Source organism: Hylobates moloch, unplaced genomic scaffold, assembly GCF_009828535.3.
Source record: "Hylobates moloch isolate HMO894 unplaced genomic scaffold, HMol_V3 SCAFFOLD_13, whole genome shotgun sequence".
NCBI lineage: Eukaryota > Metazoa > Chordata > Mammalia > Primates > Hylobatidae > Hylobates > Hylobates moloch.
This window is the reverse complement of record NW_026652288.1, coordinates 34,419,781-34,436,303: the sequence shown is the minus strand read 5'-3', so window position 1 is coordinate 34,436,303 and position 16,523 is coordinate 34,419,781. Positions and strand designations below refer to the sequence as shown.

Below are 16,523 nucleotides of genomic sequence, written 5' to 3'. Positions count from 1 at the left end.
AATGATGAGTAGGGCTTTTGTGGAATGGGGAGAGGTGCCTAAGCAAAGGGAACAGAATGTACAAAGGCCCAGAGGTGAAAGGGAAGCGAGTTTGTTTTTTGGTTTTTTTCCACTTTCATGGAATGAGACATGCTCTATGGTGCTGGGAACAGCAGTGACCAGGACAATGCTGGCTGTGCCTCATGGAGCTCCCAGCGCATAAAGGACACAGATCCATCGCCCATGATGACCCAGGGTCCTCAAGGATGGGATGACAGAGCTCAAAAGGGGGTGCCTGACCCAGCCAGGAAAGTCAGTGAGGGCTTCCTGAAGGAGGTGCCAACTGAACTAAGGCTGGAAGAATGAGGTGCAGCTGATTAAGGGAAGGAGAGGGGCCGGGCGTGGTGGCTCACACCTGTAATCTCAGCACCTTGGGAGGCTAAGGTGGGTGGATTGCTTAAGTCCAGGAGTTGGAGACCAGCCTGGGCAACACAGTGAGACCCCATCTCTATAAAAATAAATAGATAAAAGAAAAAAAGGGAAGAAAAGGGCAGAGGGAACAACGTAGGCAAAGGCCCAAAGAGGGGAAGCCTAGGAGTTCCTAGAAATTTCCAGCAGCGAATCAGGCCAGAAAGGGTGGAAACAGAAGGGCCTACAAACTAAAAAAGCAAAACTGCCAAACACTAAGGACACATGCCTCTCACCCTCTTCTCCCAGCCATGACCTTAGAGTTGAAGGCCTCCATTGCTAAAGAAAGCTGGCTGTGGGACGCGTGGTTCCCAGAGGCACCTATAACTCAGATGTCCTGCCTAGGGCCCCAGGGGCCCCGGATGCCTGGGCTGGAAACCACAGCAGCAATTCCTGTTTTTCCTCCGTATTTAATTCGGTATCACAGGAGCACCAATAAATAGTTTCTTCCCGCCCCTGCAATCTTCCTCCTGCCCCGGGCAGGGCCTCAGGGGCCGGCGATCCCGTCGGAGGCAAGGCACCTGCAACCCAGAACGCAGCAGCTCAGGCCAGCTGAGCTGCGGCGCCTGCGGAATTCCCGGGAGAGTTCCAAAGCGGTGCGACCAAGTTTTCCGGCAGTGGGCGGGGCCCAGGAACGCCCCCGCGCCCCGCGCCGGAGGAGCCTCGAAGGGACTTCCCCCAAGAGGGCGGGGCCACTCAGGGGGCGTGGTTTTCATCAGCTGCTGTCACGATGACGTCCATCCAAATGCGCATGGCTTCGGGGTTCGGAGCCACCATGTAGAAAAGGCGTTCGTAGGTTTTGACGCAGAAGGTCAGGCGGGGGTTGGGGCTCTGCAATAAGCAGAAAGTGAGGGTAATTAAGACAAAAGACACCGGCCACAGTCTGGGTGCGAATCCAGCCTTGCTGCTTACAGTCTGTGTGGTAAGTCAGATACTTACTTAAGTATCTGAATGTCAGTTTCCCTGTCTTCCCAAATGATGCCACCTACCTCACTGGATCATAAGGATTAAATGAATTAACACAAGAAAGTGCTTAAAATTAACTTGTAGAGCGCTACTGATAAATTAGGGGCAAGATAAATTTTTTTTCTTTTTTTTTTGAAACGGAGTCTGGCTCTGTCACCAGGCTGGAGTGCAGTGGCACAATCTTGGCTCACTGCAACCTCCACCTCTCGAGTTCAAGCGATTCTCCTGCCTCAGCCTCCCGAGTAGCTGGGACTACAGGCGTGCGCCACCACGCCCAGCTAATTTTTGTATTTTTAGTGCAGACCGGGTTTCACAATGTTTGTCAGGATGGTCTCGATCTCTTGACCTTGTGATCCGCCTGCTTCGGCCTCCCAAAGTGCTGGGCTTATAGGCGTGAGCCACTGCGCCAGGCCGAGAAATTTAAAAGTAGGACTTACGGCGTCTTCTCTCAGCCTAACTTCTCCTATATTAGAAATACAAGCATTCAAATTCCACCTCCCCAAAATCTAGGTCCCCTTGTACCTGGGGAAAGTTAGTGTCTAGAATCCGTTATTTGAGTACCCACTTGCCAGTCCCAAATTGAGTAAATCCCTTATGTCCATAATCTGTTTTTAGCCCTCTCAATAACCCTGATGGAATGGGTTGATGCGTGCCCATTCTACACATGAGAAAACTAAGGCTGGCTGGGCTGGGTGGCTCACGCCTGTAATCCCAGCACTTTGGGAGGTTGAAGCGGATTGATTGCTTGAACTCAGGAGTTCAAGACCAGCCTGGGCAACATAGGGAGACCCCATCTCTACAAAAAAATACCAGAAAAACAAAACAAAACAAATTAGCTGGGTGTGGTGGCACACACATATAGTCCTAGCTACTCAGGAGGCTGAGGCAGGAGGATTGCTTGAGCCCGAGAGTAGAGGCTGCAGTGAGCTATGATTGTACCACCGCACTCCAGCCTGGGCGACGGAGCAAGAAAAAAAAAAAAAAGAAAAGAAAGAAACAAAGAAAACTAAGGCTAAAGGCTAAAGAAAGGAAGTCACTTTCCTGATATCACATAGCTGAGATTCCAACCTAATTGCTAAAAAGCCACAGTTTGGTTATTCTCCACAGAGCTTTCTAAATATTGTATCAGTTGCCAACATTTAAATTTTTGGCACTGTGCTTTATTCAAGTTCCAATTCCTGAGTTCTCTGGGAAAAAATAAATACGAGATAACACCATGGGGCCCACTCCCACTTGGCAACTGTTGGCAGGAGCCAACTAACAACCATCTCCTTTATTTATTTTTCATTTAAAAAATTAAAAAAAAAAAAAACAGAGATGGGATCTTGCTATGGGATCAAAAAAAAACAGTTTGAGACCATGCTGGTCTCAAACTCCTGGCCTCCTGCAATCCTCCCATCTCGGTCTCCCAAAATGTTGGGATTACAGGCATGAGCCACCACGCCTGGTAGATCATCTCCTTTAGATGCTCCCAGGCTGCCCCACTCTTGCTCTGACCTATTCATTCATTTATTCCCAGTCTAACATCAGAGTTTGCCATATTTTAGCTCTAAAACTTTTGCTCCAAGAAAATTAACAGTGACAGGCCAGGTGTGGTGGCTCACGCCTGTAATCCCAGCACTTTGGGGGGCCAAGGTGGGCAGATCATGAGGTCAGGAGTTCAAGACCAGCCTGGCCAACATAGTGAAACCCCATCTCAACCAAAAATACAAAAGTTAGCCAGGTGTGGTGGCGCGCCTGTAATCCCAACTACTTGGGAGGCTGAGGCAGGAGAATCACTTGAACCTGGGAGGCAGAGGTTGCAGTGAGCCAAGATGGCGCCACTGCACTCCAGCCTGGGCGACAGAGCCAGACTCCGTCTAAAAAAAAAAAAAAAAAAAAAAAAAGAGCCGTGTGTGGTGTGGTGGTTCACACCTGTAATCCCACAACTTTGAGAGGCCAACACAGTGAAACCCTGTCTCTACTAAAAATACAAAAATTAGCTGGGCACGGTGCCTGTAATCCCAGCTACTCAGGAGGCTGAGGCAGGAGAATTGCTTGAACCAGGGAGGCGGAGGTTGCAGTGAGCTGAGATGGCGCCACTGCACTCCGGCCTGGGTGACAGAATGAGACTCCATCTTAAAAAAAAAAAAAGAAAATTAACAGTGGCTGAAAACTAGAGTCTGGGCTCTTAATTTTTAGTCCTGCAGTCAGGTGACCTGTTTGTTTTCTCTGCAACAAACAGGTACTCCTATGAGTACCCTGACAGGAGAAGCTGCAGGTGGCTTTCCCCAGGATGAGCCAAGGATGAGATAAGGCCTGACTCCAACTGGGTCTCCAGCTGGGAGGGCAGGGTGACATTGAGGGGCTTCACCTTGAAGGCACAGCGTAAGTGGTCGTAATAGACTTCCTCAATGGCCTGGAAGTAGATGACACCTTTGAGCTTGGTCTCTTCTTTGTCTGGTAGGGGAGGTAAGAGAAAAAGAGAGCCAGTGAGAAAGGTGTGTCTGTGTGTGTCGAGGTGAGGATCATTGGCCCTAAGTCCTGAGACTGGATTTGGGGTAAGAAACATGGTGACAAGAGTCTGAAGGTCTCTAAAGGTTGCGAGGTGAGTGAATGTTAACGCTGGATGGGAGACTGGGTACAGAAACTGGACACAATTAGGGAGTGGGGTCTGTGGAGCTGGAATCCTAGGCCCTGAATGTCTTGGTCTCTGAGAAGGGAAGGAACTCAGGGAGTGCTCAAGCACTTTCTAGGTAAAATCTCTAACCCTCTCAAACTCTCCTGGAGGGTAAGTACATTTATCTCCATTTCACAGATGTGGAAACCAAGACTCAGAGAAGTTAAGTCACCCGGCACAAGTCACACAGCCAGAGCTGACAGAGCCAGGACTCACCAAGTAGAGTCAAATGGTCATACAGGGTCATACAGGTAAGTGTCCAAGGAGGCTGGGCGCAGTGGCTCAAGCCTGTAATTCCAGCACTTTGGGAGGCTGAGGCAGGCGGATCAAAAGGTCAGGAGATCGAGACCATCCTGGCTAACACAGTGAAACCCAGTCTCTACTACAAATACAAAAAATTAGCCGGGTATGGTGGCATGAGCCTGTAGTCCTGCCTATTCGGGAGGCTGAGGCAGGAGAATCGCTTGAGCCGGGGAGGTGGAGGTTGCAGTGGGCTGAGATCGTGCCACTGCACCGCAGCCTGGGCGACAGAGCGAGACTCTGTCTCAAAACAAACAAACATACAAACAAACAAAACAAAATGTCCAAGGAGAGGTTTGGAATAATAGATTCTCCTAGAGAAGAAGGACAAGGGCCCCAGACTCCTGGCCGTTGGGGGTTGGGGGCAGCTGACAGTGCAGGTTGACTCATGGATGTCTTAGGAACATGGGCCCTGGAAAGCTTGAATTGTACTAAACTGTTATCTATGTCCCTGAGGAGGACTGGGGGTTTGAATTCTGGGTGGCTTAAAGAGGGGCTGGGGATCTGGACTCCAGGGTATGGAGGAAAGAGGGAGCTGGGAGCCTGGACTCCTGGGTTGTAGAGAAGGTAGGAGCTAGGGAACCAAACTTCTGGATCCAGGGGAACATGGAAAGTGGGGGCCAGGACTTCTGGTGCCTGTAGCGGAAAGGCCTCCGGAGTGGAATTCCAGCGTCCCGGGGCCCGTGGTGGCCAGGCTGGGCTTACCCGCATAGTAGGCCAAGCGGCGGGCTTGGCGGTCAAAGCAGAACCATCGCTTCCTCCAGGTCTTGATGCGGCCACCCATCTTCACCAGGGGTCCGCGGCAGCAGCCCCCAGACACCTGCACATGTGGGCAGTTTTCCGGGTTGTGGCCCCATCCCTCCAGATGCTGCCGGAGATCCAAGATTCGCGGGCCTGGAGAGTGGGGTGGGGTGGGCGGGGCCTGGGGAGCAAAGAGAAGGGGCAGCTGATGTAAGGGGCGGGGGATTCTACAGCCTGGAGCCCCTCGAGGGGAGCAAGTCATAGCAGCTTGCATGTAAGGCCCACTACAGCCTTTAGAGGGTAATATTAATTAGCACCATCTGACAAATGCAACGGCTACATGGATTGACTGTGATGCTCTGCCCAGGACTTTATGGACATCAGCTCCTTGGCACTTCATGGCAACTGTGAGCCCCATTTTACAAATGAACAAAATGAGGTACAGAGAGATGACATAATGCACCCGAGGTCACACAGAGCTTCTAGGCAGCAGAACCGGGACACAAACCCAGGTATTTCTGACCCTAGAGCTCACCCTGAAACATCAGAGGCCTATCAACAGAAATGAACATTGGGCCGGGCATGGTGGCTCATGCCTGTAATCTCAGAACTTTGGGAGGCTGAGGCAGGAGGATCCCTTAGGCCTAAGAATTCAAGGGCAGCCTGGGCAACATAGCGAGATCCTGTCTCTGAAAAAAAAAATTTTTTTTGGAAAAAAGGAATGAAGATTGGAGCCTGTGTGGTGGCTTGAGCCTGTAATTTCAGCTACTCAGGAAGCTGAGGTGGGAGGATCCCTTGATCCCAGAAGTTTGAAACCAGTCTGGGCAACACAGAAGACCCCTTCTCTATTTAAAAAAAAAAAAAAAGAGAGAGAGATAAGCTATGTGCAGTGGTTCATGCCTGTAATCCCAGCACTTTGGGAAGCTGAAGTGGGAGGATCACTTGAGGCTATGAGTTGGAAACCAGCCTGGGCAATATAGTGAGACCCCATCTCTACTAAAAATCCAAAAAGTTAGCTGGGCCTGGTGGCGCACACCCATAGTTCCAGCTACTAAGGAGGCTGAGCCCAGGAGATCGAACTTGCATTGAGCTATGATCGCACCACTGCACTCCAGCCTGGGTGATTGAGTGAGACCCTGTCTCAAAAATAAAAAAGAGAGCTTGTTTACATTATTATTGTTGTTATTATTGTTGTGATGAAATTAATGAATATAATCCTCTGCTAAGTGCTTTCTACATATAATCTCTGCCCCCTCAAACTCTCCTGGAGGGGTAAGTACGTTTATCTCCATTTCACAGATGTGGGAACCAAGACTCAGAGAGGTTAAATCACTCGGCACAAGTCACACAGCCAGAGCTGACACAGCCAGGACTCACCAGGTAGAGTGGGCACCTCAGATGGTCATACAGGTTGGGAAGGAGGATTTAAGGCAATACAAGTGTCCACTATTTATGAGAGCCTGACCATGAGCTGGTCTGATCCAACCTATTCTTCCCAAATAATCCCTGCAAACAGTGGTATGATTCCGGAGGTCAAACTGAGGTTCAGGGTAGTACAGCTCAGATTTCTTCATGCAAGCAGATCCACTGGGGATTTTGTTAAAATGTTAAAATGCAGACTCTGATTCAGTCATTTCAGGGTGGGGTCTGGGGTAGGGGGAGAAGTTCGGCATGTCTGACAAGCTCCCAGGTGGGCCCTGATGCTGCTGTTCCACCAGCCACACTTTGAGTGTCAAGGAGTTAGAAAACTGAAGCAGGATGGGTGTGGTGGCTCACACGTGTAATCCCAGCACTTTGGGAGGCCAAGAGGGGAGGATCACTTAAACCCAGAGTTTGAGACCAGCCTGGGGCAACATGGCGAAACCCTGTCTCTACAAAAAATACAAAAATTAGGCTGGGCGTGGTGGCTCATGCCTATAATCCCAGCACTTTGGGAAGCCAAGGTGGGGGGATCACCTGAGGTCGGGAGTTTGAGACCAGCCTGACCAACGTGGATAAACCCCATCTCTGCTAAAAATACAAAATTAGCCAGGTGTGGTGGTGCATGCCTGTAATCCCAGCTACTCGGGAGGCTGAGGTTGCAGTGAATCAAGATGGCACCATTGCACTCCAGCCCCAGCAACAAGAGCAAAACTCTGTCTCAAAAAAAAAAAAATACAAAAATTAGCCAGGCATGGTGGTGTGTGCCTAGGATCCCGGCTAATTGGGAGGCTGAGGTGGGAGGATTGCATGAGCCCAGGAGGTGGAGGTTGCACTGAGCCGAGATCACACCACTGCACTCCAGCCTGGGGGACAAAGGGAGACCGTGTCTCAAACAAAAAAGAAAGAACGAAAAGAAAGAAAACTGAAGCAAGGCCAGAGCAAGAAGGGATGAGAAACAGATGAGATTTACTGGTTGGAGACAGGAGAGTGAGGTGGGGAAATGAGAAGGATTAGGGAGGAGGACTGCAGAGAGGGAAAGGCCAGGTTTAAAGAGCACCCGCTGGGCCTGCAATCTCCCCAAATCCACCCAGGATTCAAGGATGAGCTGGCTGCCCTCAGGGTCTCTCACTTAGAGGTTCCTCTTCTAGGTGTGAAGCCCAGGGACAAACTTGCTGATGTGCACAACAAATAGCAGGGGTGTACGGCAGGGGACAAAGCACACAGCAGGGGACTGTTTAATAAATGATGACACTACAAGCCAGGCAGAACACCAGAGCAGGAGCAATTCTGTTTGTTTGTTTGTTTGTTTGTTTGTTTTGAGACAGAGTCTTGCTCTGTCACCCAGGCTGGAAGGCAGTCCTGTGATCTTGGCTCATTGCAACTTCTGCCTCCTGGGTTCAAGCGATTCTCCTGCCTCAGCCTCTCGGGTAGCTGTGACTATAGGCACACGCCACCATGCCTGGCTAATTTTTGTATTTTTAGTAGAGACGGGGTTTCTCCATGTTGGTCAGGCTGATCTCGAACTCCCGACCTCAGGTGATCCGCCCGCCTCAGCCTCCCAAAGTGCTGGGATTACAGGCGTGAGCCATCGCGCCCGGCCTGTGCTTCGTTTTTAATGAGCACAAGCTTATGCCTAACAATGCAGAAGACCCCACTGCCGTTCCTGCCTTATTTTGCTCCCTGGCTCTTAACAGCCTCTGACATGCTATTTATTTTACATATTGATGTTGCTTTGTGTCCATCTTCCCCCTTAAAACATCAGCTTCCCCCAAAGGTGGGGATTGTCATCTTGGTCACTGCTATAACCCAGGGTCTAGCACACAGTAGGCACTCAATAAATATTGGCTGAAATGAATAAGGGAAGGACAGATGGTGGTAAAAACAAAAAGGTTGGGAAGGATGTGCTTATTTATGAGACAAATTCACAAAATATGCCTTGATTGTTGCATGTGGAAAAGTATAAACATAGATTTGAAGGCTTCTCAGCAGTAGAAGTGAGATCAGGAAGAAAGTGACCACTTTCTTAATACTTTATCTATCATTCTTTTTTTTTTTTTTTGAGGCAGGGTCTCACTCTGTCACTGAAGCTGGAGTGCAGTGGTGCGATCATAGCTCACTGCAGCCTCCACCCACTGGGCTCAAGCAATTCTCCCACCTTAGCCTTTTCCCGAGTAGCTGGGACCAAAGGCTTGCACCACCACACCTGCTAATTTTTTAAATTTCTGTAGAGATGAGGGTCTCCTATGTTGCCCAGGCTGGTCTCCAGCTCCGAGACTCAAGTGATCCTCCAACCTCGGCCTCTCAAAGTGCTGAGATTATAGGCGTGAGCTACAGTGCCTAGCTTTATCATTCTTTATAACAAAACGCATTGATTCTATGAATGTTATTAGTATAGGCAAAAATATAATTTATGTAAGGGAGCTGTCAGCTAAATCAAGAATGTGAAAAATCAACAGGATAAATGATTTGATTATTTCCACAAATAAATAGCATTTCTTTAATGGGGAGGCGGAACTGTTAGAGATTAAAAGATTTAAGAGACATTAAACCAAATGCATAGTGTGTGCTTTGCATATAGACTCAAATAAATCAACTGTGAAAAGATATTTTGGGTCAGGCATGATGGCTCAGGCCTATAATCTCAGCACTTTGGCTGGCCAGAAGGGAGGCTCGAGGCCAGGAATTCAATACCAGCCTGGCCAACCTAGTGTCTCTACTGTTAAAAATGGAAAACAAAGCCAGGCACGGTAGCTCATGCCTGTAATGCCAGCACTTTGGGAGGCAAATGCGGGTGGATCACCTGAGGTCAGGAGTTCGAAACCAGCCTGGCCAACATGGTGAAACCCTGTCTCTACTATAAATACAAAATTAGCCAGGCATGGTGGTGGGCACCTGTAATCCTCGCTACTCCAGAGGCTGAGGCAGGAGAATTGCTTGAACCCTGGAGGCGGAGGTTGCAGTGAGCCGAGACCGTGCCACTGCACTCCAGCTTGGGCAACAAAGTGAGACTCCATCTTGAAAAAAAAAAAAAAGGGAAAGAAAAATAATAAATAAATTTTAAAAAACATATTTTGGAGACAATGAGAGAAATGTGAATATGGACTATATATTACAATATAATGAAATTAATAATCTCATAAGATATGACAATGGAATTTTTGTTATGTTAAAAATAAAACAAAAAAACTATTGGCCAGGCACAGTGGCTCACACTTGTAATCCCAGCACTTTTTGAGGCCAAGGCAGGCAGATCACCTGAGGTCAGGAGTTCAAGACCAGCCCGGACAACATGGCAAAACCCCATCTCTACTAAAAACAAAAAAAACTAAATGGATGTGGTGGTGGGCACCTGTACTCCCAGCTACTCAGGAGGCTGAGGTAGAAGAATCGCTTGAACCAGGGAGGCGGAGGTTCCAGTGAACTGAGATCACATCACTGCACTCTAGCCTGGGCGACAAGAGTAAAACTCTGTCCCCCAAAACACAAGCCTATCTATTGGAGATACATAGTGATGTTTGAGTGAAAGGATACAATATTTTGCTTTAAAATATTTCAGTGCAGAGTGGGATGTAGGTATGGGATTAGTAAAATAAAATTGGTGGCTGGGCACCCATGCCCTAGAATTATGCTTATAATTCTAGCACCTTGGGAGGCTGAGATGGGAGGATTGTTTGAGGCCAGAAGTTTGAGATCAGCCTGGACAACATAGCAAGACTCTATCTCTACAAAAATAAAATACATTAAAAATATAGGATTGCAGAAGACTTATGAGAAAAAAGAAAAATATTAAAAATAAAAATAAAATATATATACCTAGTACATACTCACACAATTTAAAACATTAAATAAAATAAATAAATAAAAAGTTGCCAAGTACAAGATTCAATATTGAAAATGATTAAAGCTGCGCAGTGGGCACCTGGGGGTCTATTAATCTACTCCTTCTCTCGTGCATATGCTTGAATATTTCTATAATAAAAAGGTTTTTTAAATAAATAAAAATAAAAACAGTTTTTTGAGGGTTTTTTTTTTTTTTTTTTTTTTGAGACGGAGTTTTGCTCTTGTCGCCAAGGCTGGAGTGTAGCGGTGCAATCTCGGCTCACTGCAACCTCCACCTGCGGGTTCAAGTGATTCTCGTGCCTCAGCCTCCCGAGTAGCTGGGATTACAGGCATGTGCCACCACGCCCGGCTAATTTTTGTATTTTTAGTAGAGATGGGGTTTCACCATGTTGGCCAGGCTGGTTGCAAACTCCTGACCTCAGGTGATCCACCCACCTTGGCCTCCCAAAGTACTGGGATTACAGGCATGAGCCACTGTGCCCGGCCAAAAACAAAATTTTAAATGATTTTGAAAAGTTCCAGCATGGACCGGGCATGGTGGTTCATGCTATAGTCCCAGTACCCTGGGAGGCTGAGGCAGGAGGATTGCTTGAGGCCAGGAGTAAGTCCCAGCATGGACTCGTCCTCCTCTGTACTGACTGCTGACATTGTCACCAATGTACAGAAGAGGAGACTGAGGCAGAGTAGAGCAAGTTACCCGAGGACCTGCCACACATGGAGATGACCGTCATCGGGTCATGGGAACAGGAACTGGTCCTCTGCAGTTCCCTTTCCCTTGCCAAGCCCAGGACACTTTTCTGTTCAATTGGAGGAGAGGAAAGGGTCAGATGTAAGAAAGGGCATAGGTCAGGGGGAGAAACAGAGTAGGGAGCGGTGGGCGTGAGGGCGGGGGTGGGACTGACCGTGATGGCAGGAACAGCAGGGCCTGAGGAACCTTCCGTGCCCCTTCTTGTTCCTTCCTGTGGATTCAGGATGAAGCACTCAATGAGGATGCCAGCCCATAAGATGGTGGGGTGGCCGGAGAATGTCCTAGTTTCCCTGTTCTGAGGGTAGAGGGGCTGGGGGCCTGGACTCCTGGGTCTGAGGGAGGAGGGGTTGGGGGTCTCCTGGGTCTGAGGGAGGAGGGGCTGGGGCAGTCTTCTGTTCCTAAGAGGATGGCCTGGGCTCTCACCCGGGCCTTGAGCAGCCGCTCCCTCTCTGCCATGGCCTGCTGCAGGAGCCGCTCCATGTGGGCAATGTGTGGGTGGATGGCCCCACAGCTAGGAGGAGGGAACACAGACGGGGTGGGTTACAGTGGCTGGGCCTCTTCTCCCATCTCCCCACCTTCTCTCTGATGTCTCACCTATTCCCATGGCCACAGTTCAGTAGCTGGTAGAGGGGGTATCTGCCGGAGTCCCCCACTGCTGGTGGGAGAGCTGAGGCCTCCAGGGATTCTAGGGTAGAGGGGACCAGGTTACAGGGCTGGATACACCCTGGCCTGAGCCCCTCCACTTCTCCCCTGCAGGCATAGGTGCGGGTTTCCTCCATCCTCTGCTGCAGGATGGGTGCTGATGCAGGAAGGAAGTGGGGAACAGGGGGATCCTCACCAGTACAATGGAAGGACAGAGGTCGGAGGGATCCTCTCTGGCTCGCCCTCTCTCCCCTTTTCCGGGGCAGGCTCCCAGTCCTCTGGAGGCCAATGGAGCCCTGAAAACACAAAAGCCTCATGAGCGTAGGAAAAAGGCTTGATCTCCACCCTAAGTCAGAGCACTGCCCAGTGCAACCACCATCCAGTCAGCACAAATCAAAACGCTACTGTCCATGAGTGAAAGGACCTCACAGGGGTATGATCCCATTTATAAGAAATATCAAGCCTAGAGCAGTGGCTCATGCCTGTAATCCCAGCACTTTGGGGGGCCAAGGCGGGCTGATCACCTGAGGCTGGGAGCTCAAGACCAGCCTGGCCAGTATGGTGAAACCCCGTCTCTACTAAAAATACAGAAATTAGCCGGGCGTGGTGGCACACGCCTGTAGTCCCAGCTACGCGGGAGGCTGAGGCAGAAGAATCGCTTGAACCCAGGAGGTAGAGATTGCAGTGAGCCGAGATCGTGCCACTGTACTCCAGCCTGGGTGACAGAGTGAGACTCTGTCTCAAAAAAAAAAAAAAGAAAAGAAAAAAAGAAATGTGTCCAGAACAGGCAAATTAACATAGAAATGGGAAGTAGAATTGTGGTTGCCCAGACAGGCGTAGATGGGGGAACCAAGAGGCTAAGGGATGCAGGGTTTCTTTTGCGGGGTAATGAAAATGTTCTAAAATTGATTGTGGTAATGTTTGCGCAACTTTGAATATACTAAAAGACACAGAACTGTACAATTTAAATGTATGAATTGTATGGGGACGTGAATTATGCCTCGATAAAACTCTTTCTAAAAATCCCACTGTGGGCCGGGTGTGGTGGCTCACACCTGTAATCCCAACACTTTGGGAGGCCAAGGCGGGTGGATAACTTGAGATCAGGCGTTCGAGACCAGCCAGGCCAACATGGTGAAACCCCGTCTCTACTAAAAATACAAAAATTAGCCAGGTGTGGTGGCACGTGTCTGTAATCCCAGCTACTCAGGAGGCTGAGTCAGGAGAATTGCTTGAACTTGGGAGTTAGAGGTTCCAGTGAGCTGAGATCTCACCACTGAAATCCAGGCTGAACGACAGAGTGAGACTCCATCTCAAAAAAAAAAAAAAAAAAAAAAATCTCACTGCGGCCAGGCGCAGTGGCTCACACCTAGAATGCCAGCACTTTGAGAGGCCCAGGCAAGCAAATTGCTTGAGCCCAGGAGTTGGAGACCAGCCTGGGTACCATGGTGAAACTCTGTCTCTACAAAAAATAGAAAAATTAGCTGGGCACAGTGGCACATGCCTGCAATCCCAGCTACTGTGGAGGCTGACGTGGGAGTATTGCTTGAACCCGGGAGGTCAAGGTTGCAGTGAGCTGAGATTGTGCCACTGCACTCCAGTCTGGGCGACAGAGCAACAGCCTGTCTCAAAAAAATAAATAAATAAAACAAAAAAACAAAAAACCCACCGTGCTGGTGGCTATGTAGGAAACCCAGATGCCCTCACATGATACTGGGGGTGTTCTACTGGAACAAGCTTTATGGAGGGCAACTTGGCTTTTAAAAAAAAAAATCTGAATGACAAATGCATAAACCATGGAGCCCCAATTCCACTTCTAGGAATTCAGCGGATGGATATACTCATACACATGCAAAGTCATCTGAGTTCAAGGTGATTCCCTGCAGTGCCATCTGTGCTAGCAAAAGCCTGGAGACCACCTAAGTGTCCATCAAAAGGGGACAAGGTAAATGAACATGGCTTATGCACTCCATAGACTTTTTTTTTTTTTTTGAGTTGGAGTCTCACTCTGTCACCCAGGCTGGAGTGCAGTAGCACAATCTTGGCTCACTGCAACTTCCACCTCCTGGGTTCAAGCGATTCTCCTGCCCCAGCCTCACGAGTAGCTGGGATTACAGGCGTGTGCCACCACGCCAGGCTAATTTTTGTATTTTTAGTAGAGATGGGGTTTCACCATATTGGCCAGGTTGGTCTCGAACTCCTGACTTCAAGTGATCCACCTGCCTCAGCCTCCCAAAGTGCTGGGATTACAGGCGTGAGCCACCGCACCCAGCTGACTCTAAGGACAATCCTGCAGTGTAGAACAAGAGGAAGATGCATCCTACATCCAGATAGAAAATAATATCCAAAAAAGAAAAGAAAAAACAGAACATAATATCCAAGAGAAAAGCAAAGCCAGGTGTGGTAGCGTGCACCTGTAGTCCCAGCTACTCGGGACGCTGAGGTGGGAGGATCACTTGAGCCCAGGAGGTTGAGGCTGCAGTGAGCCATGATCATGCCACTGCACTCCAGCCTGGGCGACAGTGAGATCTGTCTCTTAAAGTTTTGTTTTGTTTTTAAAGCAAGTACAGAACAGCATAGAATAAACTAGGTATGCATAAAAAGAGGGCGAAAGTACATACATGACTAGCTGTGTCAACACAGAATATCTCCGGGGAACACATGGGAAATTGGTAACCCTGCTGGCCCTCAGGAAGTGAACAGCGTAGGAGGGGGAATAAGAGCTGCAGAGTCTTCTCTGAATATCCTCCCACGCCGTGTGAATTTTGAACGAGGAGAATGTTAACTTTTTAAAAGCAAATAAACATGACAACTAAGTGCAACCTGTGTTCCTGAGCCAAGAAAAAAAAAAGTTTGTTTTTTTTGTGAATTTTTTGCTAGAAAAAACACTAGTGGGGCCAGGAACAGTGGCTCATGCCCGTAATCCCAGCACTCTGGAAGGCCGAGGCAGACGGATCACCTGAGGTCAGGAGTTCGAGGCCAGCCTGGCCAACATGGTGAAACCCTGTCTCTACTAAAAATACAAAAATAAGCTGGGCGTGGTGGTGGGCGCCTGTAATTCCAGCTACTTGGGAGGCTGAGGCAGGAGAATCACTTGAACCAGGGAGGCAGAAGTTGCAGTGAGCCAATATCACACCACTGCACTCCAGCCTGGGCGACAGAGCAAGACTCTGCCAAAAAGAAAAAAAAAAAGAAAGAGAGAGCGAGAGAGAGAAAGAGAGAGAAGAAGGAAGGAAGGAAGGAAGGGAGGGAGGGAGGGAGGGAGGGAGGGAAAAACATTGGTGGAACAACTGACAAAATATAAATAAGGTCTGTGGATTCTAATAGTGTTGCCTCAGTGTTAGTTTCCTGAAATCGATCATTGAACTGTGCTTGTGTAACAGAATGGGCTTGACATTAGGTAGTAAATTTAGGAATATTTAGGGGTTAAGGGGAATCATGGGTAAGAAAATAATGGGCCAGGCATGAAGGCTCACACCTGTAATCCTAGCACTTTGGGAGGTCCAGGGAAGGCAGATCACTTGAGCTCAGGAATTTGAGACCAGCCTAGGGCAATATAGTGAGACCCCATGTCTACAAAGAACACAAAAATTAGCCTGGCGCATGCCTGTAATCCCAGCTACTTGGGGGGCTGAGGCAGGAGAATCGCTTGAGCCTGGGAGGTAGAGGCTGCAGTGAGCCAAGATCGCACCATTACACTCCACTCCAGCCTGGGCGACAGAGCGAGACTGTCTCAAAAGCTGAAAACTAAAAAAAATAAAAACTCTGGGAGTTGAGAAATGTTAGCTCCACTTCACAGAGAAGAAACTGAGGCTCAAATCCCTGTGCTTTACTTGACTTTTTCCTTCCTTCCAGCCACATTCCCAGCACTTCCTAGCTGGGAGATCTTAGATACTTGGCACTGAGGAACCAAGTGGGCAGGACAGACCCCAGCTTTGTCAGCATGGCACTTATGTTGTAGGAACTGCATAAGCCATCAGCAGGCCATAGAAACAGGCCGGTTCGGGTTCAAATCCCAGCTCTGCCACTTCCTGGGTGCATGACGTAGGCAAGCCATTTCTCTTCTCAAGCGAGGTATCCTCTCTGTAAAGTGGGTAACATCTCACTGCCCTTCCTGGGTTGTTGCAAGGATTAAATGAGTGACCTCCCACAATGCATGTAGAGCATGCATGGCCCCCAGGTGAGATCCAGAAGCTAAGCAATGATCCACATTGGTGGGTACAGGGTGCACCTGGGCTTAGAGGCCTCCAGTGCACAGGCGCCAACAACTCAGGTGACAACTCCATAGGACTGGACATGGCGTCCCACCAAGTATTTTCATATATGCAATTTACTAATAAGGGTAATTGCTATGCCAAGACACGTTGCCTGGCAACACAGCTGACACCTACCTTCATCAGGTTTCCAGGGGAAGCAGCCAGAAAGTTAATTTCCCATACAGAAGAACATCTGCTAACCCTTCACCCAAATAATAACGGAACCTGCTTGTGGGGGTTCTTCTCAAGAAAAAATGAAATTTTATGTGTTAGGTTGAGCCAGGGGAATTGCCAGTATATGATTGTTTCTTGCCTCCAAATAATAGCAATTCCATAAGGTTCAAAGTGATAAAATGGTTTAGAACAGACCCTGACCTATATTAAGTGCTTTAAAATTAGTGTTATTAATATTGATTAATAAATAACAAGATTTTTTTTTAAGATGGAGTCTCGCTCTGTCGCCCAGGCTGGCATGCAGTGGTGCGACCTTAGCTCACCGAAA

At 48.7% G+C, this 16,523-nt stretch overlaps 1 protein-coding gene across 2 annotated transcripts in view; it reads right to left on the bottom strand.

Moving 5' to 3' along the window:
- Positions 1 to 855: 855 nt before the first annotated feature.
- PHLDB3 (pleckstrin homology like domain family B member 3) overlaps positions 856 to 16,523 on the bottom strand; it is a 29,433-nt gene continuing 13,765 nt past the window's right edge. For both annotated transcript variants that reach the window (XM_058426404.1, XM_032172728.2), the window contains exons 10-16: positions 11,962 to 12,061; positions 11,718 to 11,808; positions 11,547 to 11,634; positions 11,278 to 11,334; positions 5,078 to 5,294; positions 3,767 to 3,852; positions 856 to 1,278 (exon numbers count right to left, since the gene is read on the bottom strand). In XM_058426404.1, coding sequence (XP_058282387.1) covers positions 1,144 to 1,278; positions 3,767 to 3,852; positions 5,078 to 5,294; positions 11,278 to 11,334; positions 11,547 to 11,634; positions 11,718 to 11,808; positions 11,962 to 12,061 — 774 coding nt within the window. In that variant the 3' untranslated portion in view covers positions 856 to 1,143. The remainder of the gene's footprint in view (positions 1,279 to 3,766; positions 3,853 to 5,077; positions 5,295 to 11,277; positions 11,335 to 11,546; positions 11,635 to 11,717; positions 11,809 to 11,961; positions 12,062 to 16,523) is intronic.